This window comes from Trichoderma aggressivum, assembly GCF_033847375.1.
Source record: "Trichoderma aggressivum f. europaeum strain CBS 100526 chromosome Unknown scaffold_051, whole genome shotgun sequence".
In the NCBI taxonomy this organism is placed as follows: Eukaryota; Fungi; Ascomycota; class Sordariomycetes; order Hypocreales; family Hypocreaceae; genus Trichoderma; species Trichoderma aggressivum.
In genome coordinates, this window is record NW_026946417.1 from 143408 (window position 1) to 158729 (window position 15322).

At 51.0% G+C, this 15322-nt stretch overlaps 4 protein-coding genes across 4 annotated transcripts; 2 read left to right on the forward strand and 2 right to left on the reverse strand.

Moving 5' to 3' along the window:
* Nucleotides 1-246: 246 nt before the first annotated feature.
* Triagg1_9307 (uncharacterized protein) lies at nt 247-2241 on the forward strand (the record flags this gene model as incomplete). Its single annotated transcript, XM_062904251.1, has 1 exon — nt 247-2241. One exon carries the CDS (start codon nt 247-249, stop codon nt 2239-2241), a length of 1995 nt encoding a protein of 664 aa, XP_062751752.1.
* A 298-nt stretch (nt 2242-2539) lies between these two features.
* Nucleotides 2540-3476, reverse strand: Triagg1_9308 (uncharacterized protein; the record flags this gene model as incomplete). The annotated part of the gene is made up of 2 exons (XM_062904252.1): nt 2540-3081; nt 3134-3476. 2 exons carry the CDS (start codon nt 3474-3476, stop codon nt 2540-2542), a joined length of 885 nt encoding a protein of 294 aa, XP_062751753.1.
* Nucleotides 3477-3987: 511 nt separating this feature from the next.
* Triagg1_9309 (uncharacterized protein) lies at nt 3988-4905 on the reverse strand (the record flags this gene model as incomplete). Its single annotated transcript, XM_062904253.1, has 2 exons — nt 3988-4741; nt 4838-4905. 2 exons carry the CDS (start codon nt 4903-4905, stop codon nt 3988-3990), a joined length of 822 nt encoding a protein of 273 aa, XP_062751754.1.
* A 1745-nt stretch (nt 4906-6650) lies between these two features.
* Triagg1_9310 (uncharacterized protein) lies at nt 6651-14907 on the forward strand (the record flags this gene model as incomplete). The annotated part of the gene is made up of 7 exons (XM_062904254.1): nt 6651-7407; nt 7466-7637; nt 7689-12205; nt 12278-12329; nt 12405-14626; nt 14699-14758; nt 14810-14907. The coding sequence occupies 7 exons, from the start codon at nt 6651-6653 to the stop codon at nt 14905-14907; spliced, it is 7878 nt and encodes a 2625-aa protein (XP_062751755.1).
* Nucleotides 14908-15322: the final 415 nt, after the last annotated feature.

Consider the following 15322-nt stretch of genomic DNA (forward strand, 5'->3'; position numbering starts at 1 on the left):
ATTAGATAAAGATAAGATAGTGATCTCATACATGTTTTCTAATTGGCTATACTGCGGGAAAAGATGGGTTTAGCGCTAATATGTAGACTGCTGGGGTTCGTGTATTAACAAAAATTGGTTCGAAAAAAAGTTTTGAGACGGGAGTCTCTTATCGTGAGGCTGGTGTCTATCGCTGAACAAATTGTTCTTCAGCCTCTTCACCTCGCCTCAGTCGACTTCCCATTATCTGGGAATCCAACAGCGAAAATGACGATCAACGGTACCAAGAGGAGAAAATTGGCTCACGATGCCTCGGATGACGAGGCGCAAGCCACAGCATCGAGAAAGGCTCAGAAGGATTTCTTCAAACAGGCCGCCAATTGGGATCTCGAAGACAGCTACGAGACTCGTCGTCGCAAGAGTAAAAAGGCCAGCAAAGAAAGCACCAAGCTGCCAATCAAGACCGCCGACGGCCGCCTGGAGGTCCTTCGGGAGCTTGAGAAGGAGGAAGACTTGGTATCTGTCGAGAGCGACACGGAATGGCTAGAGGGCCGAGAGGACGACATCGAGTCAGAGCCCGAGGAAGTGGAAGAAGAAGAGGCACCCACCGTCTCCGAGGCTCAGCAGATCCGAGAAGCGCAAGAGGAGCTGGCCAAGCTGGCCACGGCTCTGAATGAAAATCCGGAAGAACATGTCGGTTCGCTCAAGACGCTGGCTACGATTGGCGAGTCCAAGATCCCCGCCATTCAGATGCTGGCCCTCATGACGCAAATGTCGGTTTACAAAGACATCATCCCTGGATATCGCATACGGCCTGCCACCGAAGACGGCCCGGTGGAGAAGGTGTCCAAAGAAGTTCGCACAATGCGCCAGTATGAACAGGCGCTCGTGTCTGGCTATCAGAACTATGTCAAGGAATTGGCTAGGTGCGCCAAGGACCAGACCGCTGCAGTGAGAGGAGGACAGAGTGTTTCCGGCATTGCCATTACATGCGCCTGCACTTTGATAGCTGCAGTTCCACATTTCAACTTCCGCTCCGAACTACTGAGGATCTTGGTAAACAAGCTGAGCCGGAAGAAGATCGACAGCAATTCGGTCAAGTGTCTCCAGGCGCTGGAGACGTTGTTCCGCGAAGACGAGGATGGCAAGCCAACAATGGAGGCGGTTTCACTACTGTCCAAGATGATGAAAGCCCGAGATTACGAGGTAGACGAGAGCGTTCTTAATCTCTTCCTCAGCCTTCGCGTGCTCTCCGAGTTCGCCGGCAAGGCATCACAAGACACGGTTGAGCGCCCCGAGGCTGCTAAAGTGAAGAAGGGCAAGCGAGAATTCCGAACAAAGCGAATGAGGAAGGCCATGAAGGAGCAAAAGTCTCTGGAGAAGGACATGGCCGCCGCGGACGCATTGGTCGACCACGAGGAACGAGAGAAGATGCAGTCGGAGACTCTCAAGCTCGTGTTCGCCACGTACTTTCGCATCCTGAAAATGCGCGCCCCCCATCTGATGGGAGCCGTGCTCGAGGGTCTGGCCAAATACGCCCATCTTATCAATCAAGATTTCTTTGGTGACTTGCTCGAGGCGCTCAAGGACCTGATTCGACACAGTGACGACGATGTTGATGCTGACCTCGCTGCCGACCACGAGGACGACGACAGCGTCTCCATGAGAAACCTGACGCGCGAAGCCCTTCTCTGCACCGTCACTGCCTTTGCTCTCCTCGAGGGCCAAGATGCCCACAACTCGCGCAACACTCTCCATCTCGACCTCACCTTCTTCACTACCCATCTCTTCACCTCCCTCCTCAACCTCTCGATCCACCCGGATCTCGAGCGCACCAAGATGACCAACTCCACATCGTCCGTCTCCAAGATCAACGTCCAAACCACAACCGTCCTGCTCCTCCGCTCCCTGACCGCAATCCTCCTCCCCGCATGGAACATCCGCTCCGTGCCGCCTCTCAAGCTGGCCGCCTTCAGCAAGCAACTCATGACGGCCGCGCTGCAGCTGCCCGACAAGTCCTGCCAGGCTACCCTCGGCCTGCTCAGCGACGTGGCGAACACCCACGGCAAGAAGATTGCCAGCTTGTGGAACACCGAGGAGCGCAAGGGAGATGGGCGCCACAACGCCCTGAGCGATACAGTCGAGGGCAGCAATCCGTTCGCCGCGACGGTGTGGGAGGGCGAGCTCTTGAAGAAGCACTTTTCGCCAAAGGTTAGAGAAGGTTTAAAGTTGTTTGAGAAAAGTTTGCCCTCATCATCTTAATACAATATGCAATTAAAGACGAGCAGGGGAGCGCTGATTTAGATGGGCAAAATTGGATAAGGCATCGGTTTACGTCACTGCATTATAGTATAAAAAGTGTCAAGATAATCAAATCATTTCAAATTGATCGGCCCTATCTAGAGCCCATATGAGCAAGTAATGGTTTATGACCATTAAACCGATAGTATTTTTGTCCACCCATGGTATGTTTGCCGCTGGCAACAATGGCCAGATAGATATGCAGCAAATCAGGATCGTATTCGGCCTGAATGAAATAGTTGGCTCCCATAGTTAGGCTTCATGCCCATGACGAGGCTGCCAATCCCTTTGTCACCGTAACAGACGCTTTCGACACTCCATTTGCGCTGATAGCCTGTCCCTTGGCCTTACCATTACTGGATACGACGGCTGTCGCGACGTGAGAAGCCTTGTTCGAGGGCGAATGAGCTGAGAGTCGATCTTGATTTGCTGCAACGCTAGGTCCCTGAGACACATTGTTATCTTTGGCTGAAGTATCGCCGACGGGATGACCATTGGTTGGGGGAGCACCTGAAGCTGCTGGTTCAGTAGCGTTGAGATCCATTGCCTTGGGAAAGATGCTGGCCAATGTGTCGATTTCCTGGCCTAAGCTTGGCTTTTTTGCTACAATGGACAGAAAAGCATCAAGAATGTTTCCAATCGGAGCACTTTCTGGTGCTTGTGGGTGAAGAGTGGGAGGAGGAGCAATTGTTAAGGTAGCATTGCTGGTCTTCTCAGTTTGCTTAATAGTCTCGGTTTGCTTGATAGCGCTGGTTGCTTCAACGGCGATAGTGACTGGGCTCGGTTGAGGTTGCATAGCAACTGAAAGAAGTCAGCCCCCCTGCTACTAAATGATTAGACTGCATATCCTTACCTCGTGCCTTATCACCCGACGCCTTGAGGAAATCCAATCCTGAAGTCCCAATGACGGATTTTCCTGCTCTCCCAGTGGAGAAAGAGGCGGTGGCAGAGTAGTTTCTCATGCTGGGAGGGGGGACTGAGCTGATAGAAGGGGGAGCATTCTGGAGAATTGGCTTGGTGACTGGGGGTTGTCGAATCTTTGGCATCGGTTGGTGATGCTGGGGCACGTAGATGACCTGACGAGGGCCAAAGCTGCTACCGCCGACGTTCTTCTTCTTTGGGGGTTTGGACCTCGAGAAGCTTTGAGCAAGCTCTCTCGCCGCCCTAAGCTTCTCGTCATCACCAAAGCCACTCATCTCTTGTTGTGGATTGATCGAGATGATTGCTGAGGTGATGGAATAGAAAACGTAGTTGAAAGGTTGGGGAGGTGAGGGCGAGGGTGAGGAGTGATGGCAGCTGCCCTTTATGCGTGCACGTGAAAATCAACAGAGCAGCTGATAGGCATCTCAGTGTTGCATGTAGGCCAAACAGAGGGCAGTTTTAGGCAACCTCGGCGCATAGGATAAGGAATACGGAGCGAGGGTGCAGCGTGCTTATAGTGTTAGTGTATGCAAGGTGCCTTGGAAGTGTTAAACTGATGCTGCTGCTTCTTTATCACCTGCAGCATTTGATTTCTAAATTTCTAGCTAGGTATGTAATTAGGAGTAACTCTGGTATCAAAATAGTGTAACGGTCGATTCTCGCCCACCCAAGCAAATAGGCCACTCAGCTCGGTTCTCTATTGTATAAATTTCGCTATTATGCTTCTACATCCCCAAGGTCTGCTTATTAAACCCTTGCTCAATCATAAAACGACACCTTTTCGATTTATTTCTCTCTCTTCGTCCCAATAGTCGTTTCCACAGAGCCAATTCGAGTCGACTTGTAGGCGGTGCTGGGCGTCTCGTTAAGCCAAGGCGAGTCGACTGGGGCCACGAGATTCTGCACAACAGCAAATAGAGCGTCCGCTCCTGGCGCATGTCGAGAAACGGCCACTGACGAGACTCGCGGTATGCCAAGTACGCTACCAATTTTCTCGGAACATGGCTTGGAAAACCCGACAAGCCGTATCTTCTCTTTGTTAGGCATATTTCGAGACGCAGCCGCGACTAGTTGTGGGAAGTGCTGGTTGAACGCTTGTGACTGGCTCCCTCTGGCAACAAAAACCATGGAATAGTCCTTGTGAGACTCGTCTGCCTCATCAGATGTTTGTGTACATGATCCGAGATTTTTGGTAACTGAATTGAAGCCGACATCCACGCTTGCACTGAGCTCTGGGGCGGGCGGAGTCGTTATCTTGACTGAGTTTGGCACCTCGTCCGCCTTGGACTTGGCTCTCTTTTCCCTTTTGGCAGCCCGTTTTCCCTTGGAAGGTTTTGTGTGGACTCGGCGGTGCTGCCCTACAGGGCTCAAAAAGCTGTTGGTATTGATTGTCAACATAATGTCATCTCCAGAGGCACGAGATATTGCGTTTTGCAGCAGCATAAGTGTCTCTGTGGTCATGTCCAAGAGGCAGAATGAATGGGCATACTGGCAAAGGAGCTCCAAGATTGAATCTTGGTCATCGATTGAGATTTCGGGCCTATTGTAATTAGCCACCTTGTCATTTCTATGCTTAAACTACTACCTATAGATATCACTACCTAGTAGTATATACCTAGAGTGGAAGAGGACGTACCATGATGAGGCAGAGAAGGGCGTGTCAAGATGGTGGACAAGCCGTTTCTTCGCTGAGGGCGCAGCCATGACAAGTGGACAAGTGTCAAAGACGTGATTGTATCAAAGAACGGTGACTCAGACCCAAGAGGTAGAAAAAACTAGGTTGGCTTTGAGGGCGCCTCTGGACGAGAGTATGAAAATGGCTGTCCACAGTCACTATGGGTCTGGCACTGGAAATTCTCGAATCACCCGGGTACGTACCTCTAGACTCCGAATGTACAGTGCACATACAGTGTGTGGTTTTCTCAGTCGCCGCAAAACGGCGTGAAAGACTCTCCAACCTGAGTCTATTGAGGAAAGATTACACTGTGGCGCTCGAGAACGGGTCCAAGCCAAACTTACACATTGATTTCTGCAAAATCAGCATAGTAGCTACATGTATTTCTATTAAATGGGTATTTGGAGTCGATTTTCCATTGGTCGATATTGCAAGCTGTATATACATATTGCAGGTAACTTTCACAGGGCTATTCACATGGATGTCACCTATAGGTATTTGTAGGAACGTTGGTCCATACTCCTAGGAAGTGCCTATAGTGCCTGGTGGGTTAGGTAGTATTGAAGTCGGAAACCATTTGAAAGACTTGCCCGTGGAATACTGGTAGCAGAAACATGCAAAGATTCGGCTGTGAATAGGAGCCATCAGGTATTTTCCAAAGCAGGAAAAAGCCCAGCCCCGGTGAGTGATTAAACAAGATACCTAGGGGTTCTTCTTCTTTTTGATATGGTAGTGGACCTGTATCCAGTTGAGCAGCCCCGTAGAAGGTACTCCCAATGCTATTGGCACAGAGATGAGAGTTGTAGAAGTTAATGTTGCCCCAAGGTACTGGTTATAGAGCCCGCACACTCTGGACACGGCTGCAAGGGACAAGGCAGGCACTCACCGTGGCGCATTCAAGCGTTTTGCAAAGTTAATGGCATCAGTCGCAGCCGGAGCAGAAACGCAGCCCAAAGCACTGCTGGGTTTTGCGCCCGACGGACTGGCTGATCGCAGGTGCCTTTTCCTTTCCCCTGCCCTGTCTATAAAATCCAGCCAGGCCGCGCCATTCTACATGGATCAATGCTGAACTCACCTGCTGCCTTGCAAACAAACACCCGCCTGGTCGATTCCCGTACCCTCATCCTTACCTTGCCTTACTGACCGCACGCATTACATTACATCTGGATATTACATCGATACGCATCAATCCGCCACGGCCGCTCAAGCACCTCCCCAGTACCCATACGAGCACCTCAACTGTCGACGCCTGATCCAGTTACCTTGCCGCCGCAGGTACTGCGCTAACACCCGCCCCAGGTAAGGCAAACCATCCATGGATGGCACCTTGATTAGCCGCATACACGCTGCTAAAGCTCGCCCGCCGATTTCCCCACCACGGCATTACCTCAGTTACAGCTACCCCTCGCCTTAGTTCCACACAAGCACCGCGTCCCTCCAATGCCGATTTGGCTTGATCGCGAGTTGCAACCACTTTTTTTTTCTTCCGGGATTGATATTGGGGTTGACGCATCGGTCTGGCTCTCCAGATTGCTTGTCTTGCCATCCACATCCACGGTGCATAGCCGCAGCCTCTCTCAGCCCTGTCATCGTCACAGTCACAGTCACAGTCACAGTCACAATCATCCCGATGCTCATGCCTATCTCAATCTCGCCGCACTCATCCTCTCACACATGTTAATTTTCTGTAGCTGCCGCCCAGACGGCCCTCGCGTCGCCGTGACGTCTTTGGACCTCCAGGCTTCGTGCTGCCTCGATCCCGCACACCGGCCAGATGGGTTTGGCTCCAGCGACGTCCGAGTTCCCGGGGCCCAAGGCCTCTCCTGAGCCAAGCTCGACCCGCTTGAATCCCTTTGACGACAGCGACGTCTCTTCCCGCAAGCGCCGGCGCACGTCTGCCTCGGGCTCGGGCTCGCCGTCGGCGTCGGTCGAAACAGGCGTCTACCTGTCCGACTCGGGCTCGAGCCCATTCTACACCACCGTCAACACCATACCTTCCCTCGATGGCACCGTCCAGCTCAGCCAGGAATCCAAACAGCCTCGCACCCCGCCTCAGAATGTCGACTCCCCGACCATTCCTCCCGACCCCCCGACGTCGAGCCGAGTCACTATTAATCTTAGAAACCCGCCGTCTAGGGCGTCCACAGCATCTCCTACCCGTATGCGATATTCCCCCACTGCCGCCGTGCGCTACATCTCTCCATCAACACTCCGAGAAGCCACTCCAGAAGAGGACAAGGCCAAGAAGAGCGTCGAGGAAGCTGAGCCTGACGTAGCCGCAAATGCCGACGGCGGTCCACGAACTCCGCCCACAGGCTGGCGCGCCTCTCTCAGCCCGCCTATTGAAGAGCTGTTCCCTGGCGATCATGAGATGCCAGACCAGGCGGGCATCGAACTTGCCGCCGACACATTCAGCCCCCTCGATGCTGGGAATCCTCCTCTTCCTGCAGACCCTACCATGCAGTTTCCTTACCATGATTCAGATACTCTACCAGAGACTGTGAACCGTCTACGTCAATTCCTATCTGAACGTCAGTCGTCTTTACCAATATCGTGATATCCAGCTTCGAGAAGCTAATGATTGTGTAGAGCTACCCATAGAACAAGAAATGGGCATCTGCGAGCAGCTCCGGGTGTGGTTAGACCTATTTGTCGAGTTTGCAAAGGCCAGAGACCCGGAAATCATCTGTGAGTCGGCTAACAACAACAGAGCCTTTTGGCAATCATTCCTGGGCCTCTGCGCTCTTATTATAAACAAAAAGTAAGTCGTTAGAGTACGAATACTCAAGGCCAGCCAGCTGACATTACCCAGCCTATCCCCTTCGGCTCCTCCAAGGCTGCCAATCCTACAGAGATCAGCATTGACGCTGTCCCGCTCTTTCGTTGCGCTCACGGCGCGGTTTGTAATCGTCGATTTCCATACTGCCCGCGACTGGCAAACCGGTGCTGTCGAGTCTAGCTCCGGGGCCCCGCCATTGATTTCTCTAGACTATCTTCGACAGTTCCATCAGTTGACGCACCGCAACAACCTCGGACCCGGAAGTGACTTTGGATCGCCTAATGCTCCTTCATTGGGCAGACCAAATTTAGTTGCATATTTCACAGAACAACTAGAACAACTGCATGACTTTACTAGGGGGGTCATCGAGTCTCTTTGCGTCTTTGCAACTCGCCTCATCGAAATCGTAGAGACATTCCCGAGACTGGCCAATATTCTCACGCCCATAATCCAATTTCTCACAGACTGTCTGAATGAGTCTTTTCGTTCTGCACGCCCAGGCACACCCGATGAGGATGTTGCCAAGGCAGATCTGATTCATGTCTACAGCATTTGGGGAGATTTTTCGTCACTGTTACTCGCACTCATTGAAAAGCATGTGGGGACTTTGAGCAGTGACGGTGTTTCTGCGCAAATCCTCGCATTGGCGGACTTGCTCAAACTTTGTCTGCTTTGTGATGACGAGGGCAACATCACGATGCTCAATGATTACAAGGCAGAGTATACGGATCTAGAAGGACCGCTGGTCGTTGATGCCATTGTATGGGGCTGGAAAGTAGGAATCCTCGAGAAGCTGATTCGATCTGGCCAGATGCAAGTACGGGTCAATTCCGTTAGTACCATGTGTTCTGACCTCGTCACTGCTTGGAAACGACATGGCATTCAAAGTGCAGTTCCGAACCGCCGTTACACCAACCATCTGGGCCGTCTCCTTCTCCAAACAAATCTGGTAGATTACATTCTCGGCCCAACATGCCATCCGGAACTCATCACTGAGAGCTCCAACATCATTGGATACTTGGTTGTTACTAAAATGTACGAGAAGTGGCATCTCGATCGTTTGTGGCAGGGAATTACGGAAAGTCAGGATCCCCGCGTGTCGAAAGCCGTTGCCAAGATGACAAACTCAATCGCAAATCTTCTCGACTATCCTGCACTCATCTCCATCTTTGAGAAGCTTCAAGCTCTTCCGCCCATAGAATTCAGCCAGGCAATCAAAGCCGTCTGGGAGACCCTACACCAGGAACTGGTAGCGCGATGCAGAGCGGAAGGAATAACGCTCGGCTTTCTTCCGTATGATATCTGTTTGAGATTGCTAAGACGGGCGTTTTTATATTCACCCACCTCTCCATCGCTCACCCTAGAAGCGCATACATCGCTTATGGATAGGTTCAGGGTCCTTTTGCAGTTCGGTCCAGACAGCCAAGGGCGTCAAGAATTATACTCTAGCTGTATCAAGGATATTGCGGCCAAGTCGCCCACCACGCTGGGCAGCTTATGCTGTTTATCGATGGCTATTCGCCCAAATATGGCTGACGAGATGAACGTTCTCATTCAAGAGCATGATCTTGTACGATTGCTCGTGGAAGAGTTGGAGCACGCTGTTAAGCTGGCGCGGACTGTCGGTCTTCCTTCAGTGCTCTGCGGACGCTTTAACCTGCCACGAAAAGAATTCATCGCCAATCTCATTCGCCTCCGACCCGACGCAATTTCCAAAGAGTTGGGTGGGAAGCTGTGGGATTTGCTCGTCGGGCCGGCTTGTCTTTGCGATGAAGATCGAAATTCAGGCTGGGATATCTTCATAGAGATTGGCCCTGTGAAGGTATCCAAAAATCCGTTTCTGCAGCTCTGTTTTTCTCAATATCTGCCCAAACTCCCTTGTTCCTGTTTCGGCCGAGGAATGCTCCTCTGTGTCAAGAAAATGGTCTTCGCGGCAGTTAATAATGTTGATGTCGACTCCGATCTCGACGACGATACGTTTCTAGAGGAAAACGGCATTGAACAACTCTGGAGATTTGTCATGGGCACCGACCATGCGGCGAATGCGGACGAGGGAATTGGTACTTTGGCCGTTGCTGTCTACATTAAAAGTCCAGTCATTACGGCATATCCCTTTAATCGTGCCCGTCGCGTTCAATCAGCGTTTGTCAATCGCTGCCTGAACCAGTTGAATGACTCTGCAAGGAAAATTAAAGCGTCGAGCGACGGAACCTCGAGCGGTGAAGATGAGCCAATGGTGATTGTCGCAACTGAAGAGGAGGTGCAAGAGCAGGAGCGTATCTTCACCAGAACTTTGCAGATTCTCCGGGTCCTTTTGGAGTTTCACTATACGAAACCCGCCATGTGCGCTCCCGATTTCCGATCAATTTTTTACGAGACGCCATGCCAAGTGGAAGGAGAGCTCACAGCACTCATGTACCAGTCTTTTGACGGTGACCAGGCAACAGAAATAAAACCACTGCGCATCGGAAAGCTGAACACGGCAGCTGATTTGTTATCCAACTTGAAGTTCGAGACCGGCTTCGACAATTATCGTGCCTTTTACCAAGGGCGGCAGTTCCTCCCTCTGACGAAGCAAATGCGTACATCTCTAGAGAGGCTACATGTTGAGGAAGCCGTGATATTAGTAAAACGTGAAGAAAATGACTTTTCAAGCTCGACTCAAGTCCCATCTTCTGCATCTCCACTAGAGATTCAGTTCATGTCTCACTTTCCGGAGCTCTGGAGCCACTTAGGTTTGGAAGATAAGATCGCAAAGGAAATGTACAGCCTCCTAATCAAGCTCCCCACCGACCGTCACATCATCGACTTGTTTGAGAGCCCAACAACCGTGTACACAGATCTTTTCCCCTCGGGCCAGCCTTACAAATGTCTATATGCCGTTCAAGCGTTTTATAAGTACATTGAGTCGGTTCGCTTGGCGGAATCTAGTGGCGACGAAGCTGGAGGGAACAAGGATCGTGGATCCTCCCGAGTCTCGTACAAAGAGGTTCTAAGAACGTCTTCCTCCTTGATCGCACAGGCAATATCTGATGAGAGCCTTTTGGATCAAATAACTCCTGCGTTGCAGATTGAGATCATGGGAGCTTTCATGCATACTTTTGCGCAGCTCTTACGAAGTGCACGGGCGCTGGCAACATCGCCTACCGATTACGAAGTTACGTATCCTGATCCAAGTCGCCTTGTCGACATCCTGGCCGACGCAGTGAATAGTGGGGAAGGGGAGTCCTCGTTGGCTTTAATCGAGACCACGCTCTCGTCCATATTACACCTGTGCCTGACACGCAGCGTCTTTATGGACGGTATTGTGAATCTCCCTTCGTTCAAGAGTCTCCTCCACAGGCTGATCCTTTTTGACTCCCGCCCAGGGGTAAGGAGGCATGTTGTCCATATGATAAGAAAGGCAGTGGAAATGGAAGAAGCTGCTATGATTGCCTTCCCAGAAGATGCTAGGCCGCCGTCTCCCCTGATGCAATACTTTTGGCTGGTTGCTTCAAGCCTTCTCTTAGAAGCAGTCGGTTCTCATCACCAATGCCAGGAGTTCTTTGATGGGCTTGATTACCTCTTTTTCAAAGTTTCTCAGGCCATACCTTGCGAGGTCAATACCCCAATCTTCGCTGGACAGGTCTGTGAGCTGCTGCTCAGCCACACCTCGAAGGAACGGCTCGATCGACCAGAGTCGCAGGATATTGTGGCAGACGGTCTGTTGAATCTTCTTCTCAGATGTCTGCAAATAGATGGCACGCTACCTGCTTCCGCGGCATTGCCAGATGATCTTGCCGAGAGCCTATTTCACACGCACCTCTTCCCACAGCGCCGAGTTCATCCAGCACAACCTGTACAAAGGGTGCTGCTGAGAACCGACACGCGAGCAAAGCTGTATGAAGCAATTTTCTTATTGATCAAGGAGAACAAGGCCAAGTTCGGCTCGTTACTACAATGCCTCAATGATCTTGTCCCATACTATTTAGATGAGGAAGATGCTAGTGATCCCTATATCTACGAACTATCATACCAGTTCGACCGCAATAAGGCCATTCGAACACACGGCTATGTGGGCTTGCGAAATCTCTCAAACACATGCTATTTGAATTCATTACTCACTCAGCTCTTCATGAACACTACGTTCCGTCGTTTCATACTCGAATTCAAAATTGAGGACCCCGATTCTCAGCAGCTGCTATTTCATTCGCAAAAGCTGTTTGGCTTTTTGCAAGATAGTTACCGCCGCTGTATCGACCCTGCTCTATTGGTTGGCTCTATTAAAACGTATGATGACGTTTTAATTGACATTCACAACCAAATGGACGTGGAAGAGTTTTACAGCTTGCTTTTCGACCGGTTGGAAAACCAGCAGATGACAGATGACGAGAAGAAAGCGCTGCGGTCAATCTACGGCGGGCAGCTTGTCCAGCAAGTCAAGTCTCAAGAGTGTGAGCATGTATCTGAACGGCTCGAACCATTTTCTGCAATACAGTGTGATATACATGGGAAGAGCACGCTGCAGGAAAGCCTGCAGGCTTATGTCCGTGGAGAGGTCTTGGAAGGCGGTAAGTGAACCGCACCCATATCATATGCTGCTTTGGTTAGGATGCTTTGGCTAACAAAGGGCGATCCTTTAGATAACAAGTACAAGTGCTCCTCTTGCGATCGGCATGTCGATGCTGTGAAAAGGTTAGTCTTGACGAAGAAGATGAAAAGAAGTAACTTGATTTTGCAATTTACTAATTGAACGTTCGTTCTTTACAGGGCATGCTTGAAAGAAGTACCAGATAACTTGATTTTTCACCTTAAACGGTTCGACTTTAATCTTCGTACGCAGCAACGAAGTAAAGTCAATGACTACTTCTCGTTCCCTTCGACAATCGATATGAGGCCATATACAATCGACCACCTCAGTAACCCAGCGGATACGGATCAGCAGGAGGACATATTTGAACTAGTGGGCATCCTTATTCACGCGGGCACGGCAGAATCAGGGCATTACTACTCCTACATCCGAGAGCGGACATCGACGGTGGACCGTCCCAGCTGGGTAGAATTCAACGACGACGTCGTAACGCCATGGGATCCGCGTCAAATGGCGGCCAACGCCTTTGGGGGTAGCGCAGGTCAGCAAACGGGCCCTGATTCCGGCGGCCTGAGCTTTGACAAGACCTACAGCGCCTACATGCTGTTCTACCAACGCTCTTCATCCCTTCTGGCAGAGCAGCAAACCGCGCCGCCTATACAGGAGGCCATAACTCCCCTGCACGTTGACACCGACACCCCCTTGAGGCAACATATTCTCGATGACAATACGCTGTTGCTCAAGCAACACTGCCTGTATGACCCCAGCCATGTAGAATTTGTGCAACATTGTTTCAGGCAGGCAAAAATCCTCGATTATGCATCGTCTCCCAGCCCAGATCAGCTTCAACCTCAACCTCAAAGCTCAGACCACGGCCCAACAACCACACAGCCTCACGCATTAAAAACCCTAGCAATGGAGATGGCTCTTGGCCACTTTGACCAACTGATTACTCGAGTCGAAGGCACACCGAGTTTTGATTCATTCGCGGCCATGATCCGCTCAGCTGTAGTCGATTGCGGAGCCTGCGCCTTTTCGTTTTTCAATTACTTCCATGTACATCACGAGGCCTTTAGGGGCTTAGTGCAGCGAAATCCAGACGCCGACGTTCGTGCCTTTACTGGTTCTACAATGGCTATCGTATTGGGTAAAATCGCCACCGAGACACCGCATATTTACGATCGACCGGCCATGGTGCAGGATGATGATGGGAGCGAGTCTGCGTCCAGCTCTTCAGGCCACGGAGAGTCTCCTCCAAAGTCATACGTATTAGAAGAGGTGATGGCCTCGTTCGACCGTCTTTGGCGATATTTTCAGTTCCATATCCGCTCTTGGGATGAAGTCTTTGGAATGATGCTCCAGTTTGCCACGCTCGGGCCACGGGAGGTAGCGTACATGTTGGGGAATGACTTTCTGGTCAAGTTGTTGCGTATCATCGCAGCAGATGCGTCCATGGATCTGCCGCCCAACTACGCAAAGATGCTGCACAGCATCTACCGGCGACCTGCTAACCGACCACCGTCGTATGCATCGATCCTAAAGCTCATTAGCTACCTTTTATCGCAGCTTGAGCCTACGCTAGGCGCGCAGTATATCGTCGATGCACCAGAAGAGCGATTGGCCTTCCGCGAGCCACCGTTTCCCTGGACCTCGGATGAAGTTCACCTCATTCACGACCACCCCGAACGTCAGATGTCGAGCATTTTCGTCGAAAAGCTCCTCGCCATTGATCAAGCGCGTGAGGCTACCCACAACATCTTGGGCCGCTTGACGGCGGTGTCTACTCAAATGGATCTCAGGGTATTCAACACGCTACGGAGGAAGATTCAAGGGGACACGACGACGGAGGCGTTGGATCCATTCCTGCGAGGCGCCAGCGCTTACCTGGAACACACTCTGTCTGCTAGCCACGGGCAGACTCTCACACGGCACATTGCTGCTCAGGCGCAGAGCCTACATAGCAGCGAGGGCATGGCGTTTCTAGAGCACTTTCAGGCATCGCTTAATTTGAAGAGGAAAGACGGCTCAATGGCTGAAACCACGGCCGCCAATAGTCTCGAAACTTTGCCAGATTGGGTACCCCATCTTCTTGTATTCCCAGATGGCGAGCTGAGGTACAATACCGAGCGCTTCCTGGATGCAGAGCTCTTCAGCTTGGCGCCCGATGTCTCTGGAGAAGATACGACAATGCACGATGATCGGGAGGGCGTAAGAGATGTTATTCAAAGGTTGGGGATATCGTCTCTGCTATATCTCCGCGATACACATATAAGGCGTCGTATAATCATTGGACGGGACACTGCGAGCGCTGTGGTGCGAGTCATTACTAAATGCGGTGCCTATTTCAGTGACACACCGGGAAGCGACGACAACGGTGCCGATTTCAGAATTCTCCAAAGCGGTACGGACATACCCTTGCACTACTTACGAAGGATGATTCATAGTCCGCTGTATGCTAATGTCATCAACACAGAAGTGGTCGGTTCCTTGAGGAGGTTTGTTGTTGATGAAGAGGTAGAGGATGATGGTTCCGGTATGCTGCCTGCTACCCACCAGTTGCACCCCGTTACTGACCACATTCTAGACTGGGAGGGTTCTTGTATTTCATCAGATCCGGTGGATTGCCAGCCGGACCTTGGAGTTCAGCAAATCGGTGAGCCGGATGATGCAAACGCTATATGAGGCGTGTGTACTGCTTCCGAAAGAAGGGTGTGGTTTTAACAAACTTGCTTGATTTCGATAGAGAAGGCAAGTGTGGAGTTTATGGGGTCCAGGCTGATGTTTACTGTTCTATACTGTTTCGTTTTTTTTTTCCTTTTCCTTTATTGGCATTGTTTCTTCTTCTTTTTTTTCTTCTGTTTTCTTTATTTTACTGCCGGTCTCATCATACGCCTTCCTCCCTATGTCGGGTTTTCCTCCCTCGGACGGACTAATCAGGAAACCGCCGTTGTCTGAAACAAACAGGCACATATAGAAGCACATGGGTGAGCAGGTTCTGTAAGACCGTGATGATGGATTTGGGCATAGCATTGGGGCGAAAGGCGCAGGCAAATCCCAGCTCACTACGAGATAGCAGTTACGAAATCACGAACTAGGG